Source organism: Danio rerio, chromosome 6, assembly GCF_052040795.2.
Source record: "Danio rerio strain M-AB ecotype USA chromosome 6, GRCz13ab, whole genome shotgun sequence".
Lineage (NCBI taxonomy): Eukaryota > Metazoa > Chordata > Actinopteri > Cypriniformes > Danionidae > Danio > Danio rerio.
The window spans coordinates 50,292,033-50,308,627 of NC_141026.1; the positions used below are offsets into that span (position 1 = coordinate 50,292,033).

The 16,595-nt window shown below is 39.1% G+C and overlaps 1 protein-coding gene across 1 annotated transcript in view; it reads left to right on the top strand.

Annotated features, from left to right (window-relative positions):
- The window catches only part of cttnbp2nla (CTTNBP2 N-terminal like a), a 42,130-nt gene that overhangs the window by 10,319 nt on the left and 15,216 nt on the right, over window positions 1-16,595 (top strand). Inside the window, exon 2 of the mRNA XM_087257961.1 lies at window positions 113-220. Coding sequence (XP_087114087.1) covers window positions 113-220 — 108 coding nt within the window. The remainder of the gene's footprint in view (window positions 1-112; window positions 221-16,595) is intronic.

Consider the following 16,595-nt stretch of genomic DNA (forward strand, 5'->3'; position numbering starts at 1 on the left):
AGTTTGCTTCAGACCATTGCTAAAATGGTCAGTAGTATTCCTGATTGCGTTGAAGTTTATTTTTTCATCCACTCATTTGCTTTGCATTATTTGTTCTCTTTTTTTTTTCCAGGAGCCGAGGCTGAATGTGGAGGCTCTGAGTAAGAGAGATGTGCTGCTGCTCTTCAGTGTTCTTGAAGGAGAGCTGGAGGCCAGAGACTTTGTCATACAGGCACTCAAGGTTTGTTCAGTCTTTTCACTGCTGACAATAGTGTTTCTATAGTTTCTTTGTAAGCAGCCATCTATGGTAGCATAGGCATACTGTGCTACTTTTGGTTATTAAAGGGTTCCTATTATGCTCGTTTTACAATACCATGATGTGCACGACAGCAATATTGCATACTAAAGCCATCACTGAATATGTAAAAAGCACAAAAGAAGTTGTTTAAAGAGACAGTTCACACTAAACATTAAAATTTTGTCATTGTTTACTTATGCTGCAAATCTCTGTCATTGGGTACATTTACATGGACACCAATACTCAGATTTTAATACGATTAAGACAGTTATTAAGAGTCTACCATATAAACGGTCATTTTTGATTATGTTAAGCTGACGAAAGTTATAATTGAACTAAGTGAAGTTTCACAAACTGATTTCGAGAGGAGCATGTGATATGATTGAGCACAACTGGCTTCGTATCTGTAATCAGTAATAATCCAATCAGAGTGATCCAACTTACTATAAATGAATCGTTTTCTCCCTACTCTAACTTCGTTTTGGAAGAATCCCCCCTTCCACCCCATCTTCTGCTTTTCCTCCCTTTTCTAAGGGGGAGCTCTCGAGACCTACCTGATCTCGGATCCTCGTATATGCTTATTGACTGGGCAGGAGCCTTGGGCTCAAGTATTTCCGAGCTCAGGGTTCTCTCCCGGGCAGGGCCGGAGCAAGCTGAACTGCCGCTCTAGGCAAAGGACGGTCACGCCGCCCTCAACCCCAACCATCTCTATTCTGCCGCCCTAGACGCAGATATAACAGAGGGTGCGGGTGGTTAGGGTAGTGTCAGGCACGCCGCCCTCTCTATTCTATCGCACTAGACGCGGATATAACTGAGGGCTCGAGTGGTAAGGGTAGTGTCGCAGACACCGCCCTCTCTATTGTCACGAATATAACTGAGGGCGTGGGTGGTGAGGGTTGTGTCATGGACGCCACCCTCTCTATCCTGCCGCCCTAGACACGAACTGAGGGCGCAGGTGGTGAGGGTAGTCTCGCGGACACCGCCCTCTCCTAGTCAGGGATATAACTGAGGGCGCAGGTGGTGAGGGTAGAGTGGGGGACGCCGCCCTATCTATTCTGCCACCCTAGGCTGCCGCCTATGTTGCCTCTATGGACGCGCTGGCCCTGCTCCCAGGACAGCATGCCAAACCTGCTATAAACGCCAAGCATATCTAAGTGGGAACTCTTGAAACAGAAATTGAAGTAAGTCATGTGAAGTATGCCTATTTTAGTCGCATTATTGAAGTGCAGTACACACATTTAAACACCTTAATCAAACTATTACTGTTTCATAGTATTTTCGCTACATTTTGCGTCAGGACAGCAGTTGTAAGGAGTTTGATGAAAAAAAGATGAGAATGGCTTCCAGCTAGAGAGCACATTTTTGGTGCGACTGGGAAATGATACATTCATTAATTTTCTTTTCGGCTTAGTCCCTTTATTAATCTGAGGTTGCCAGACTGGAATGAACCGCCAACTTATCCAGCATATGTTTTACGCAGCGGATGCCCTACCATCACTGGGAAACATAAAAACACACTCATTAACACACATACACTGCAGACAATTTCAGCTTACCCAATTCACCTATACTGCATGTCTTTGGACTTATGGGGGAAACCGGAGCACCCGGAGGAAAACCACGCAAACACAGGAAGAACATGCAAATTCCACAATGAAATGCCATCTGACCCTACCGAGGCTCAAACCAGCAACCTTCTTGCTGTAAGGCGATCGTGCTACCCACTGCGCCACCGTGATGCCGGAAAATGATTATGCTGAGAATTATTAATTATTATAATACTGTCTTACTCAGATTAAGGCAAATAATTAGATTACTGATGTCCATGTAAATGTAGTCATTGACTTCCATAGTATTTTTTTTCCTACTATGAATGTCAGTTAGTAGTGCAATACAGACTCGAGGTTCGGTTCAATTCTCGGTGGTAGGTCATGGTTTTGGTACAGTTCAATATATGATATAATGTAAACATTACCAAATGTTTACATTCCAAAGCATAACTAATTGAATGCTTGACATCGGACAGGTTTATTATTATGATAAACATAATTATTGGTCATAGTCAGCGCCAATAGCCAAGTGATTAGAGCTGACTCATAGCACTGAAGTGTTAACGGTGACCCGAGTTTGAATCTTGGCTCGAGGTCCTTTGCCGATCCTTCCCCTCTTTCTGCTCCCCACACTTCCCTGTCTGTATTTTGCACTAGCCTGTCCATTAAAGGTGAAATTAATAATTATTCGTTATAACCATTGAGAAGGAGGACTTAATGTGCACATTGTAACTTTCATTTACCTGTTCAGATAAGGCACATCTTAGATCTAGTGTTCTGGTTCATGGCCTCGGGTGCTGACATACGGCTCACGACACTTTCCTTTTCACATGAAAATTGATTGGAGAAAGAAGTGGGCCACGCAGTGAAAAAGAACCCCTGCTTTAAAGGAAGGAACAGTTAAGGTTGTGTTGTTATTTATGTCACCACATGTCATTCCAAATTCCCACATATTGTTATTTTGTTCTGCTATATTTTGGGACAGTCATTATACTGCTCTTAATTTGGATGGAAAGGGCTGTAAATAAACCATAAAAGTGGTTGAGAAGACTTTTGCACTTCATGTCCAAGTCCTCCATGTAGGCGGACAAGCAGAGAGAAAATTAATGTGAGCATCTCTGAAATTCCTGTGTCTTTTCTGTGTCATGTACAATTCATTCAGGAGCATCTGGACTTATTTAACCGTTCAAGATGTTTAGATGTTTAGCTACTTACAGTGCTGCTGCTGCATGTGTATCTGAGCAGCTGTGACCCAAGACATCAAACATCAGTCGCAGTTTACACCATTAGGGAGGCAACTCCCTGTGTGACTGGCAGCTTTTATGGTCTTGTGGTGTGTTTATCTTGGTATTTTTCGGATGCTTCCCATCATACACACTGAACTGAGACACTTAAATTTGACCTGGAGCATCTCAAAGAACTACATAAACAAGCCCAGATTGTCCTGAATACATTTAGTAATGGCCTAGATATATCTCATACTAGTCAACATATTAAACATTTAATCATGTTCTATACTCATGAATATCCTGTTCAAAGTAATATCTTATCTTATATTAAACTAGAAAAGTAAAGTTCATAGACAAACTTTATAGTGTCTTGAGAAAAGGCCAGTCTGAAAGTTTGAAGTAGCTTTAAAGTTTAAATAATTGATCTAGTTCAAGAAGTTTAAAACAGTTATAACTACATATAGGTAAGCATGTTTCTAGTATGGATTAGCATGTTTCTTCCTAGGCGGGTAGTAAGGCGTTGCTAGGTGGTTCCTAGGGTTTTCCAGGAAGTTGTTAAGGTTTTCCTATGCTGTTACTAGGTAATGTTCTGAGAAATTGCTAAGGCACTGCTATGGTGTTTTATGTGGTTGCTAAGATGTTGCTTGGCAGTTGCTAAGGTGTTGCTCGGTGGTTCCTAGGGTGTTCTGAGTGGTTGCTAAGACATTGCTAGGTGGTTGCTAAGGTGTTCTAGGTCATTGCAAAGGTATAGGGTGTTCTGAGTGGTTGCTAGACGATTGCTAAGGCGTTGCTAGGGGGTTCCTAAGCAGTTGCTAAGGTGTTCTTATTAATTGCTAGGCAGTTTCTAACATAAATTAGCATGGTTATAGTATGAATTAACATGTTGCTAGCATGTTTCTTGTATAAATTAGCATGTTATTAGCATGGTTCTAGTATTAATTAGCATGTTGCTAGCATGTTTTAGTATAAACTAGCAAGTTATTTGGATGAATTTAGTATGAGTTAGCATGTTGCTAATATGGATCAGTATGTTGTTAGTATGGATTGGTTTGTTATCAGTATGTCCAAGGTAAAGTCAATAGCAGCTTTTAATAATGGAAGTATGGGACAGTTGCTAGGGTGCCGTAAGTGGTTGCTAGGGTGTGGCTAGTAAGTTGAAAGGTCATCAGCGATTAGCGGATTGGTGGTGTGAGTTAATAGTCTAAGAAGAAGAAGACGGAAGATGAAGAATAAGCTGATGTAGTATAACAGTATGTTGTCTTTCTCAAGCCACCATAATAAATAGTTCACCTAAAAATTTAAATTTTGTCAGCAATTATTCATCGCCCACCTGTTCCAATCAAGTTTCTTTCTTCTGTTAAGCATGAAGGAAGATATGCTGAAGAATGTTGGAGAAAACAGCCATTGACTTCCATAGTATTTTTGTTCTTACTGTGCGAAATATCTTATTTTTTGCTTAACAGAAAGTTAAAGAAACTCATAAAAGTTTTTAAAAGTTTTTTTTTAATGTAAACTGTCCCTTTAATATATATTCTTTAAATTGGGTTTGTCTCTGGTTTTCATATTGTCTATACAGGCTTAACTCAACAATTATCAGTATTAAAGTAATGATTTGTCTCTATAATAGTCTATTGACGGTCTGTCAAACAGTTTTAACTCTTCCCACAGCAGACTAGATACCCCAGAGAGACATTATAGCTGTATCACTCAATGAAATCCAGATGCGTGTCTGGCTCATAGCTCTATCATGCACGCAAGCACATTAATGCTAACATCCTGATAATATATTAAACCATGAGGAACCTCTGTATACAGTTCATTTGCAGCACGGCTCAGTTTACTCAGTTAACACAAGCAAAGGCTATACATTTATGAAGATATCTGAAGCCTTTGTAAAACTTCCATCATTTAAACCTCGTTTAAACCTTTCTGTTGGAGATTTAATGTTTTCCATTTGCTGTTAAGCCGCATTCTTGCATTGTTTTCACTACAACATTCATTAGGATATAATTAGAGTGGGCTGGATCTCATTTTACCTTGCGTTTTCATTAAACTCCTTACTGTTTGATTTTTATTTATTTATTTATTTATTTATCCTTTGAGACTCCTGCTACATTCCAGCAGTGTTTCTGGTCCTCATCCCACACTCCTGGTGGACACCAAGTTTCCAAACACAGCAGGACGAATTAAACATTTGTGCACCACAGAGAGACAGATCAACTCAACAAATTACCTAATCAATTCTGCTACATTTAACGATCTTTTTAACACCATTTTTGAGTGCCATGTAAATCACCATGCTATTGAAAAATGTAGCAATTATTTAGTAACATTATAATCTCACGAAAAACATATTAAAGGAATAGTTAGCTTTAAAAAAGGTTTAATTCAGGACCACCTCTTTTGTAATGTTCACACTTTGAAAAGTTGCCGCACAGAGCCAGACAAAGCGTTTATGGTTAAAAAATGTATATTTCTTTTTATGCTACGTTCACACCAGACGCGGAAGAGTGATTTACATGTTAAGCCAATGCAAAGGTATGAATATACATCCTGCAGTGCGGTGCGGTGCGCTACGCTACGCGTGAATGAGGTGGCACATATTATGCGTCTTGCGCAAATGAAGTGTTGCGAGTTGAGCGTTTTCCGCGATCGACGCAAGTATTGCATGTTTTGTGCGAATCACTCGAGTTCGAAAATCTGAACTTCAGTGTACATTTGTGCTGTGTTAACCAATCATTAGCTTGCTCTTGTGGAGGCAGAATTATGACGTAGCGCCTGTTGTTGGTGTTCCGGGATAAATCCTCCTGCCGACACTGACAACAGTTCATTAAACTGAGCTCCGCTCAGTCAGAAGCACTGCTGAAATCATCCAGGTATAGTTTCTTGAGGAGTTTATGAACTCACAGAGCTGGGTGCACCTCTGAATGGATCTAGTAGACTCAGACACGGCTCCAAATGAATCAGTGCTGTTTTTCAGCCTTCATAAAGCACATTGACACAGCTATTCTCTCAATAAAATCCATATTAGCCAATTAGCAACGAAGCTAGAGTCATCGGGCAGATAGAGGCCCTGCCCATCATGCGAATCTGTGTCTGTTGTGAAGTGAATTTGATGCGTGACTGAAGCAAGTATACTCAAAATGTTCACACGTTTATTTACGGGTGAATATCTCGATTTACCCGCAATTGCCACGTCTAGTGTAAACACGGCATTAAAGTGACTGATCATTTTGCTAGATAAGAGACATGTTAGGGATATTAGAGCAAATCCATAGTCGTAGTCAAATACTCAGGCGATAGGTCAGTACTGGCAGCAGACAACATAAACAAACAAGGCGAGGGTCAAAAACACGGCAAAGCAAGAAAAGGAAAACACGTCGTAATGTTTACAAAACTGTTTACAAGACTCAGCACTGAGGTGTGTGTGTGTGCACGCGCTGTATTTAAAGTCCACCTAATCAGTCTTTGAGCAGCTCACAGGTATGTGTGAGTGTAATTAATCGTTATCTGGAACAGGTGTGTGTGTGTGGTGCATGACTGAAACTTGTAGTCCATATACCAGCAGATTTGTAGTCCATTAGCGATCTGCACAGGCCTGGATGGCTGATGACCCTGACAAATATAAAACTATTTATTTGTATTTTATAGTATGAATTATTACTCAGAATCAGCCAGACAGTGAGCAAGACAACTTCCCTTTTCAAGCATATCATCTGCGTCAGTACAAACACAACACTCTGGGTCTCTGACCGAGCCTTGTTTTTTTCTTTTATTCTGTTGTTTGTTCTCTACACAAACATGTCAAACTTTATTACGAACATTTCCTTTGCCTAGTATCAGCTTTAAACTTTATTGTTGTGTCACTGGTTCATCTCATCATGTTAGCATGGTAATAAAACTCAGCATCTGTTCTCTCAGATCATGTTTTGTGTGTGTGTGTGGTGAAGCTCTATGGAAGGCTGCACAGATATTATCTTCTGCATTCCTCTTCTTGGACTGCACTAAGGCGATGTGAGCATCACAAACAAACAGCAGGTTTCTGTTTTTAAGCGTTATTTTGAATCACTTATAAGTGACTTTAAGTTAAGGGCAATTTAAGTTAAGTCTTTGTTTGAAGGCAAATTAATTTGGAAAAGGCTGAGTGAGGGTATACACTGTTTTCAAACACTCCGACATCACTGCACAGAAGTAAGCAGGGTTTTAAGTGTGTTGTGCTGCTTTAGCACTGCTAAACAATAGTAATGGGAAGTTCGAATCATTTTACTGACTCTGAACTGAGTCTCGTTCAGTGAGATGAACAAATCTTTTTTTGATGCGTTTCATTCAATTTGCCAAAATATTAATAAAATGTTACGAGTTGCTTCCAAACTCATCTACAAGTAGCCCAAATGTTGATTGCACTACAAACACGTCATAACTAGAATGCTACAGTATAAGAAAGAGAAAATGATCATTCATTGTTTATCTGATCTTATAGCTAGGATTATGTCAGCTCACCTCTTCTGACAGGTCTTCAAATTCGAGTCGTTTGTTCATGTGACACTGACAGTCTCATTTAAGCTTAACCAATGCACACAGTCTGAGCCAAAAGGACCCATGATTAGTTCAGCATTCGAGTCTTTGGGTTTTGAAGTAGTTTGTTTATCTCGTGACAGCATGTAAAAAGACAACTCAAAACAGAAGATTCAAGAAATAAACGAATCAAATCTTTTTCCGGCTCCAACTACATATGAATGGCTTCTGTCTTTTACGTAATAAACAAATGACTCAATCCCAATAGAAGACTTGAAAAATGAACTAATCTTCTACTCCAACTACACAAATGTGCGCATGCGCAAATGAACGAATCACCCCTTAAGAGGACTCATCAATCTGAAGTCACATTAATGATTTGTTCAAAATGAACGAGAGAGATGAACAGTTTCTTTAGTTTCTGTGGCACGTCACATTGCTTTATATTTGCCATGGACGGACACACTTCATCAGCTGTGCCGCAATGCAGTTGTGCTTTTCAACTGGTGTGTGAAACCCTCAGAGTCTTTCACGAGTGATGCTACAGGTGCTAATACATCTGTACCAGCTCTGCTCTTCCTAACTCCAGAGTATTCATGCTGCTCAACATCCTGGTGTTGTTGTGTTGGATACTTTTTTCCTGTTTAACTATAAACGCTTTTTGCGATGAGAGGCATCTTGTTTGAATGATTTACTATTGGCCGTGATGCCCGTGAGCGTTTTGCAAACGTTTTCACCAAATGCTATGCCTTACGTTTTTGCTGTTGCGCTCTGTGCGCCTGCAGTTTAAAAAAAGTCAACTCTAAGCTTTCATTGTCCAATCAAATTAAAGCAAAGGCGGGGTTTCTGTTGACTACTGGGACTTATAAAGATGGAGGAGAGACTAGTGGTCACTGTTTCGAGTTATCCGGAGCGGTATGATTTCCCAAATCATAATTATCACAATATTATTAAATATTACAATAATAACAATGGACCCTTTTCACAAGCCTGTTATGACACATTTAACAGTCATCAGCTTCTTAAATCCTTGAATGTTTTTAATATTTAAGACTTTTTTTAAAAACATATGAACATTTATATGTCTATATGTACTGCATGCATTATATCATCTTTGCTTCAAATTACAAACAACGGATTACGGCTTGTGCGAGGTGTTTCTAATGCAGCGTCTATTGGACAGGATAGTAAATTTGACATTATTCTCTCTGGCTTACACTCTGTTTTCTTCCTATTTCTGAATACCTTTATAACATCATCGTGGAGTTTTTCTTTTAATATTTAAGGAAATAAGATAGTCCAACAAATAATTTTTTTACACTCACATTCACTACGCTCTAATGATGTGAGATACCACTGGTTTCCTATCCGATACGATACCAAGTAAAATTAAGACGAGTATTGGAGATACTGATTTGATACTAATACTTTTGCCCGAAAATTACTGTTTGGGAAATTAAAGTAACAAGTAGTGTACCTAAAAGTGTCACTTCATACTGTATACGAGACATATTACAGGTTATTCTTGTTTACTGTTTAATGGCAACGCAGTGGCTCAGTAGGTAGTGCTGTCGCCTCACAGCAAGAAGGTCACTGGTTCGAGCCTCGGCTGGGTCAGTTGGCGTTTCTGTGTGGAGTTTGCATGTTCTCCCTGCGTTTGTGTGGGTTTCCTCCGGTTGCTCCTGTTTACCCCACAATCCAAAGACATGCGGTATAGGTGAATTGGGTAGGATAAATTGTCCGTAGTGTATGAGTGGGTATGGATGTTTCCCTGAGATGGATTGCAGCCGGAAGAGCATCCGCTGCGTAAAAACGTGCTGGATAAGTTGGCAGTTCATTCCGCTGTGGCGACCCCAGATTATTAAAGAAACTAAGCCAAAAAGAAAATGAATTAATGAATGAAAAATGCGGGAATCTCATGCTAACTATAATGACTTCTGAATATTACAGACATATGGACTCATATTGGATACGTGGAGCAAAGCCACACCAAACACAATTTAATCTTCCATTGTTAAATTTAGTTGATGAAAAGTGTGCTTTGTTTTTACGCTAGAATGCATGTTTATATGCGGTAATGTACGTGATTTGCTGATATGCTGCAACAGCCCCTTTAAAAACAAGATCAGTGTAGCGAATTTTGATGCTCTCGCCGCTGAGGCTGTGAAGGCAGACAGCATTGTCACCAGACCGGCCAGAGCGAACTTTCGCCACCTAAGGTGTGAACGCACAGTAAGAACCAAAATTAACTCTCACAAAAGTTAGCTTTGGTGAACTGTTTCAAACTGCCGAAACAAACTCAAAAACAACTTTGTATTCAAAATTATGTTAATTTATTTATTTATTTATTTATTTTGAAGTATGCCTAAGTACACAGACAATGTTAGCCAACTGCATTTTTCTCCTAAAACGCTCTGTGGTTTTTAGGGGTGATGTTCTGGCATGCTGGGATTACCATCTCTGTCACTCATTGCTGGCTTTGAATGAGGTCATTAAGGCATGACTTCTGCGTCTGTCTCTCTCTCTCTCGCACAAATGCATTGCAAATTTCCCTTGTGCATCTGGTCACAACAAAAAAGTCAGCAGAAGTCACATCACTGCAGCCTCTAATCTCCGTAAAACCTCATTAGCCATGCTAATCGCACATACAAACACTATTCATTATTTCCTTGACTGTTGTGCTTCATCTGGGAACTAAATGATTTTTTTTTTCTTGCTCAAATAATTGTTTCCATACTTATTCATGCCCTTTAGCAGCTGTTGACTTTTGACTGGAAGTCTTTGAAAACATTTCATGACTAACAACAAGTAAATAGACTTCCCGAAAGAATGCCTTTAAGATCTCCTGCTGAAACTTTTAGGATTCTTATCAACATTGAAACAGTTTCATATGTTTGGTTTCATTTGAGGAGCTAGCATGGGTGGATTTAAAAGCCCAGGTAACGGTAAACAACACTATCTTACAGTACTTTTGTCTGTGTTATTTGTGCTTTAGCTTTATCCCCTGGTCCCACTAATAATACTCTTTATGCTATCTCTCTCTATCAGACAGACACACTCACACACACATAGCAGTTGTTTGAAGGCACCAGACTGTCTGACTTATCTTAAGTCATTAGTGAGGTTAATCTTCCCAAGGCCCGCTTAATTGCTCCAGCTTTTAGCCTAAACACACACACAATTGAGAGTATCATAAATATAGAATGAAAAGTAGACCTCCATTAACTTGATCAACAATAGACTTTGCATACAATACATACAGCTGTTGCTTATTTGGAGCTTACATTGCATTGCATTCAAGTAATTACAGCTTGATTAAAAAAGTAGCCTATTCTTTAGAGTATGAAAGTCTTGACATATAAGTAGCCAAAAACATCTTTTAGAGTGGTTATTGTTTGTGGATTACTCACGAGTTTGAACACAAAGCCATTCAAAGCCATTCTGCTTTTCTTCTCTGGCCTGGTAAGTTTTGTAAATTAAATTGAAAGTGGTTAAATAAGATTTCACTCATTATGCAACAGCTCATAGATGCTTATCTTCTCAACTTCAGAAACGCCTTTCCTTTCTTTGATTTATTTTCCGTTTCATTTTTTCCACATGATTTACAGGATGTTTCCTTTTATTTCCAATGAGTTTCTTTAGGGAATACATTGCAATTGCTTTTGCCACAGCCATATTACCCTGCAGCCCAAGACTACTCACTGAAGATAAGCAGGGCTGAAGCCTGGTTTATACTTCTGCGTCAAGTGACCGGCGTAACCCACAGCGCATGCAACGCGCATAGCTGTGCATTTATACTTCTGCGCGCTGTCTCTGCTGGTCTGCATTAAGACTTCCGAAACGCTAGTTGGCTGTGAGGTGTAAATGTTCCTCTGTGTCGAGTTTCTCCTCTGCTGTTTTGCTTTTCCTGAACACTTCCGGGATGTACAAGTGGCTCAAACTCGCTGATTTTGAGGCAGGAACCGGCGGACGTGCAACAACTCTAACTATGAGGTAAACACAAAACAAAAATTTCCATCCGGAGCTCCTTCACGGGACTCCACACTTGTAAACAATCACTCCATCAGGCTCGCACCATTCACGCGGCTCTCGGTCCCGCCCAGACTAGTCAGCGCTACCAAGCTGACCAATCACAGAGCTTGCGCTATGCGTCGTTGCGAAGTGTAGTTAGATTTTTTGAGAGGTGCACGTCAGCAAGGCCGACGGCCTTGGCGAAGAGCTATCCGTCAGCGTCGTAGCATACGCCGGCGTTTGACGCAGAAGTATAAATCAGCCTTGAGCCTGGTCAGTACCTGGATGGGAGACCACATGGGAAAGCTAGGTTGATGTTGGAAGTGGTGTTAGTGAGGCCAGCAGGGGGCGCTCAACCTGTGGTCTGTGTGAGTCCTAATACTCCAGTAAAAAGTGAAGATGTCAACATTCTGTCAGTAGGTGCCGTCTTTAGGATGAGATGTTAAACCGAGATCCCGACCCTTTGTGGTTATTAAAAATCCCCTGGTGTCATGGCCAAAGTCCCTCAATCTGCCATTACAATCATGTCCTCCCAATTTTTTTCAATAGCTGGTGTGTGATGAGCACACTGGCACCGTTGTCCTGTGGATGCTGCACACTGGTGGCTGTGTGGAGAGACCCCACTAATGATTATAAAGGGCTTTGGGTGTATGGCCATACACAATATAATGAGCTATATAAATACACATTACATTACTTAAAAAAGTGTTCTCCCATCTTTAAAATTGCTATGTGTATGTTTTTAAAACCTCAAGCTTTCATTTAGAATATTTCAAATTATTTCACATAGCATCACCTTCATACAGTTGAAGTCTGAATTATTAGCCATAATAGTTTATAATAATTAATAATAGCCATAATTGAACATAATAGTTTTAATAACTCATTTCTAATAACTTATTTCTTTTATCTTTGCCATGATGACAGTACACTCTTAGAAATAAAGGTACACATGCCGTCACTGGGGTGGTACCTTTACAAAAGGTACAAATATGTACTTAAAAGGTCCATATTAATACCTCAAGGGTGCATATAAATACCTCAAGGGTACATATTAGTACCTAAGAAGTACAAAAGTGTTCCTCTTAAAATTTGTAGGTACTAATATATAATTTTGAGGTACCAATATGGACCCTTCAAGTACAAATGTGTACCTTTTGTAAAGGTACCACCCCAGTGACGGCTCGCGTACCTTTATTTCTGGGAGTGCACATAATATTTTACTAGATATTTTTTTCAAGATACTACTATTCAGCTTAAAGTGACATTAAAGACCTAACTAGGTTAATTAGACAAGTTATGGTAAATGGTAATATGGTAATAATTAGGCAAGTCATTGTATAACGGGTTTGTTCTGTAGACAATCGGAAAAAAAAATACAGCTTAAGGAGGCTAATAATTTTGACCCTTTAAATGATTTTTAAAAAATTAAACACTGCTTTTATTTTAGCCGAAATATTACAAATAAGACTTTCTCCAGAAGAAAAAAAAATACTATATAGGAAATACTGTGAAAAATTCCTTGTTAAACATCATTTGGGAAATATTTAAACAAGAAGAATAAAATAAAAATCAAGGGAGGTCTAATAAGTTTTGACTTCAGCTGTATATTCATTCCTCTTGTTGTTGTTACACATCTAGCAGGCTTTTTTTTTAAACCCCTGGTGAGCAACCATGATCTGAGAGAGCCATTATCCTTCACATTACCTCCATCTATAATCTAACATGCTTGCCTGTAATTTTCAAGCAATCCTAAAGTCACAGGTTGTATTTTTTAGGTGTGTGGAACAACAGTGGCCCTCCAGGACTAGAGTTGCCCACCCCTGCTGTAGACAAAAACACAGCTTTTCCTCTCCTTCTGCTTCAGAGAGTGTTAAACACTCATTCATTGTGTCACGTCTGCATGACGTGCTTATCTGCTCCAGCATCAGAGGTTCACAAAGAGTCAAAGTGTAATGACTAACACTCATGCACCACATTCATCATGGCCAGTGTGTGTTTCTTATAGACCTAAAAGATGTTGAATTTGTAGATGTAGATATTATTCATGCTTTTAAATTGCATTATGGGACCTTGATCATTCTTCCAACAACTTTTAAGCTTAAAAAGTTTGAAAAAGGGCTTTCAATAACATTTTAAATAGTTTAAACTGATGTATTGTATTGGTTGGTGTTGTATATTACAGTGCGAAAACACTGTAATAAACTGCCAGTATGTTTTCTGTTATTTTACAGACTTTTTTTATCTAGATATGATTTATTATACATTATATTATTTAAAACTCCTAAAATGATCACGAGCAAAATTTTTAAATTCTTTTACAGAACTTATTTAACACCAGATGATCATTGTTCCTAATGTTTCTCAATGTAGTTTAAGGTGCAAATCCAATGTTGGTACTGTGATGCATGTATTCTGGGACTGTGACATGATTAAGACATACTGAAAAGAAATCAACAAATTAGTTCAAAAGATTATTGGTAAACCTTTTGCCCCATCTCCAGTGATTTATCTTCTGATTTGTAAAACTGCTCTGTGAAGTTTATTTATAAACTAATTTTAAGAGGATCACGTGCTTATGATTGCTTGCAGCTGGTCTTGCATTATCCAATTCATGATTTACCAATCAGACGATTCCTAAGCCACTAGAAACACCCTATTCACCTTATTCTTCGCCGACGAGCAGGCGCTGCCATTTGAATCTTTTTGGCTTGAGACTTCCGGTCTCATTCACTTCCACTCATTTTTTGTCGATAAAAACTGCTCATTACGCTGCTGGATGTTGCAATTTGATATTTTCTTATTATATTCTTCTACTTGGTCTATATAGTCATGCAAACATTTGTTTGTAGAGCAAGTAGTTTGACCGTTTTCTGCTGTTTATTATTCCTTGTCATTTCTCCCGAAGGCGACTGAATCGGAAGTTCTAAGACAATCGCGAAAACAGGCGCACTTTCGCATTTTAGAATAAGGTCAATAAGCTCCATATCACAGCCATCTTTGTTTTAAAGAATTCCCCCTTCCACCCCTACTCCTCCTCCTTTCCTAAATTGGTGGCACGGTGGCTTAGTGATTAGCACTGTTGCCTCACAGCAAGAACGTCACTGGTTCTAGTCCTTACCAAGCCAGCTGACGTTTCTGAATGAAGTTTACACGTTCTTATTTGGGTTTCCCTCGGGTTCCCCGGTTTTCTCCCACTGTCCAAAAACATGCAACTTAAGTTAATTGACTAATCCAAATTGACACAATTGACCTGCACCTAGTAAGTAGTTATGTCTTAAGAGCAACCACTATGTGTACATTAGCTACTACAGCAGGGGAGTTCTCCAGATCTACCTGAGCTCAAAGTCCCCTCTCGCCTTGCAAATGGGAGCGAGCCCCGGGCTCGAGGATCTCATGAACTCAGGGCTCTCTCCTGGCATGCCAAACAAGCTTGATAATTAATCATCAGCTAAGTGTGAACTCTTAAAACTTTAGTAATGGACACCTATACCACTGTTCTGTCACTGTAAATATTTTTTTTAAAAAAGTAAAAAAAAAACCTCCTAAAATGTCAATAAAAGTCACTTTGTTAAACTAGAGTTGAATTTTCAACAGCAAAAGTCAACAGAGCAGAGATTGAGGTCCCATAATACAATTCACAACCGTAAATAAATGACAAACGCTTTTGTGATTCACAAAATGCGGAAACTGCTAATTAACAGATATATATATTTTTATACAGTATGCCTTAAATGACAAGGTTATATATTGCTGAGTTGAGTAAATCTTTAAAACAAAAATACTCGCACACTAACCAGATGGACATGCATGTTGAGACTTGAATCCGTCACTCTAAGAGCAGACAAGATGTGCAGATTTGTGGAAAACTTGCAGTATCCTTCATTCTCTGTGCAGTTTGTTCCACAATTTAACATCCAGCTATTTCTGTCTCTTTCCCCATTTTATTTCGACAAAAAAACACACTCAAAAAATGGTGTTTGCTGTTTTTTTTGACTGGGACAACTTCATTGTTTTATGTTCAATCCACTTAAATTTGTCAAATCTAATGAGTTAACATAATTCCTTTATGTTGTCTCAACACAAATGGATTGTGTGGAACCCAGCATTTTTACAGTGTATGTATATACAGTAGAGTGCAGTATTGTTGTTGTTTTCTTAGCAGCTTTACTAAATATTCCTAAGAAAATAATGCAAAATCACAGTTTAATGGCTGGTGAGAAATATATATGGTTGCTAAATGTTCATCCTCCATTGGCAGGTGTGGAAAAATGTAAACATTGGACTCTTGAGTGCGTGTTCAGATGTATATCCATCTGTGTGTCTTTACCCCTCCCCCTCACATCAATTTTCATACCTCTATTCCCTGTAGACGCCCAGTCACTTTTCAACAACTCCCTCTCTTAAAGCTTTCAGCTGGGATCACCAAACTTCCATGTCATTCCAAACTAGCCTGAATGAGCTGGAGGATTTCTCCCTTTTTCTCTTTACATTTGCCTACAACCTCAATTCAACCAAAATTACGTCTATAACCTAAAGTAACTTTCTAGAACACCTTAGCACTTATAACACTATATTAACCACATACATAGTACCTATTTATTAACCACCCCGAACACTTTATAAACCACCTTGAAACTCCTTAGAGACCACTCAACACACCCTTGCAAAAAAAAAACCTAGCAATTTTTTTTTTTAAAATTGCAACCTTTAAAGGGCACATATTTTAGCCCTTTTTTGAGATTTAATAGTAATATTATGGTTCTTCTGAGTGTGCCAATGTAGGTTCAGATCAAAACGCAATTCAGATATTGTTATTATGCTGTGTTAAAAAGTGTAAATTTAGAGGCGTGTACACGGGTTGCTGTTTTGGGGTGTGTTGTTTAACATGATAATGAGTTTTGACTGCCCGCCCAACGTAACAAGGGGGCGGAGCCAAGAGCGCGTCTGCTTTGTGCACCGCGTCACAGAGGCAGACAGTAAGAGTCATCATGAGTGAGAGGAACACAATTC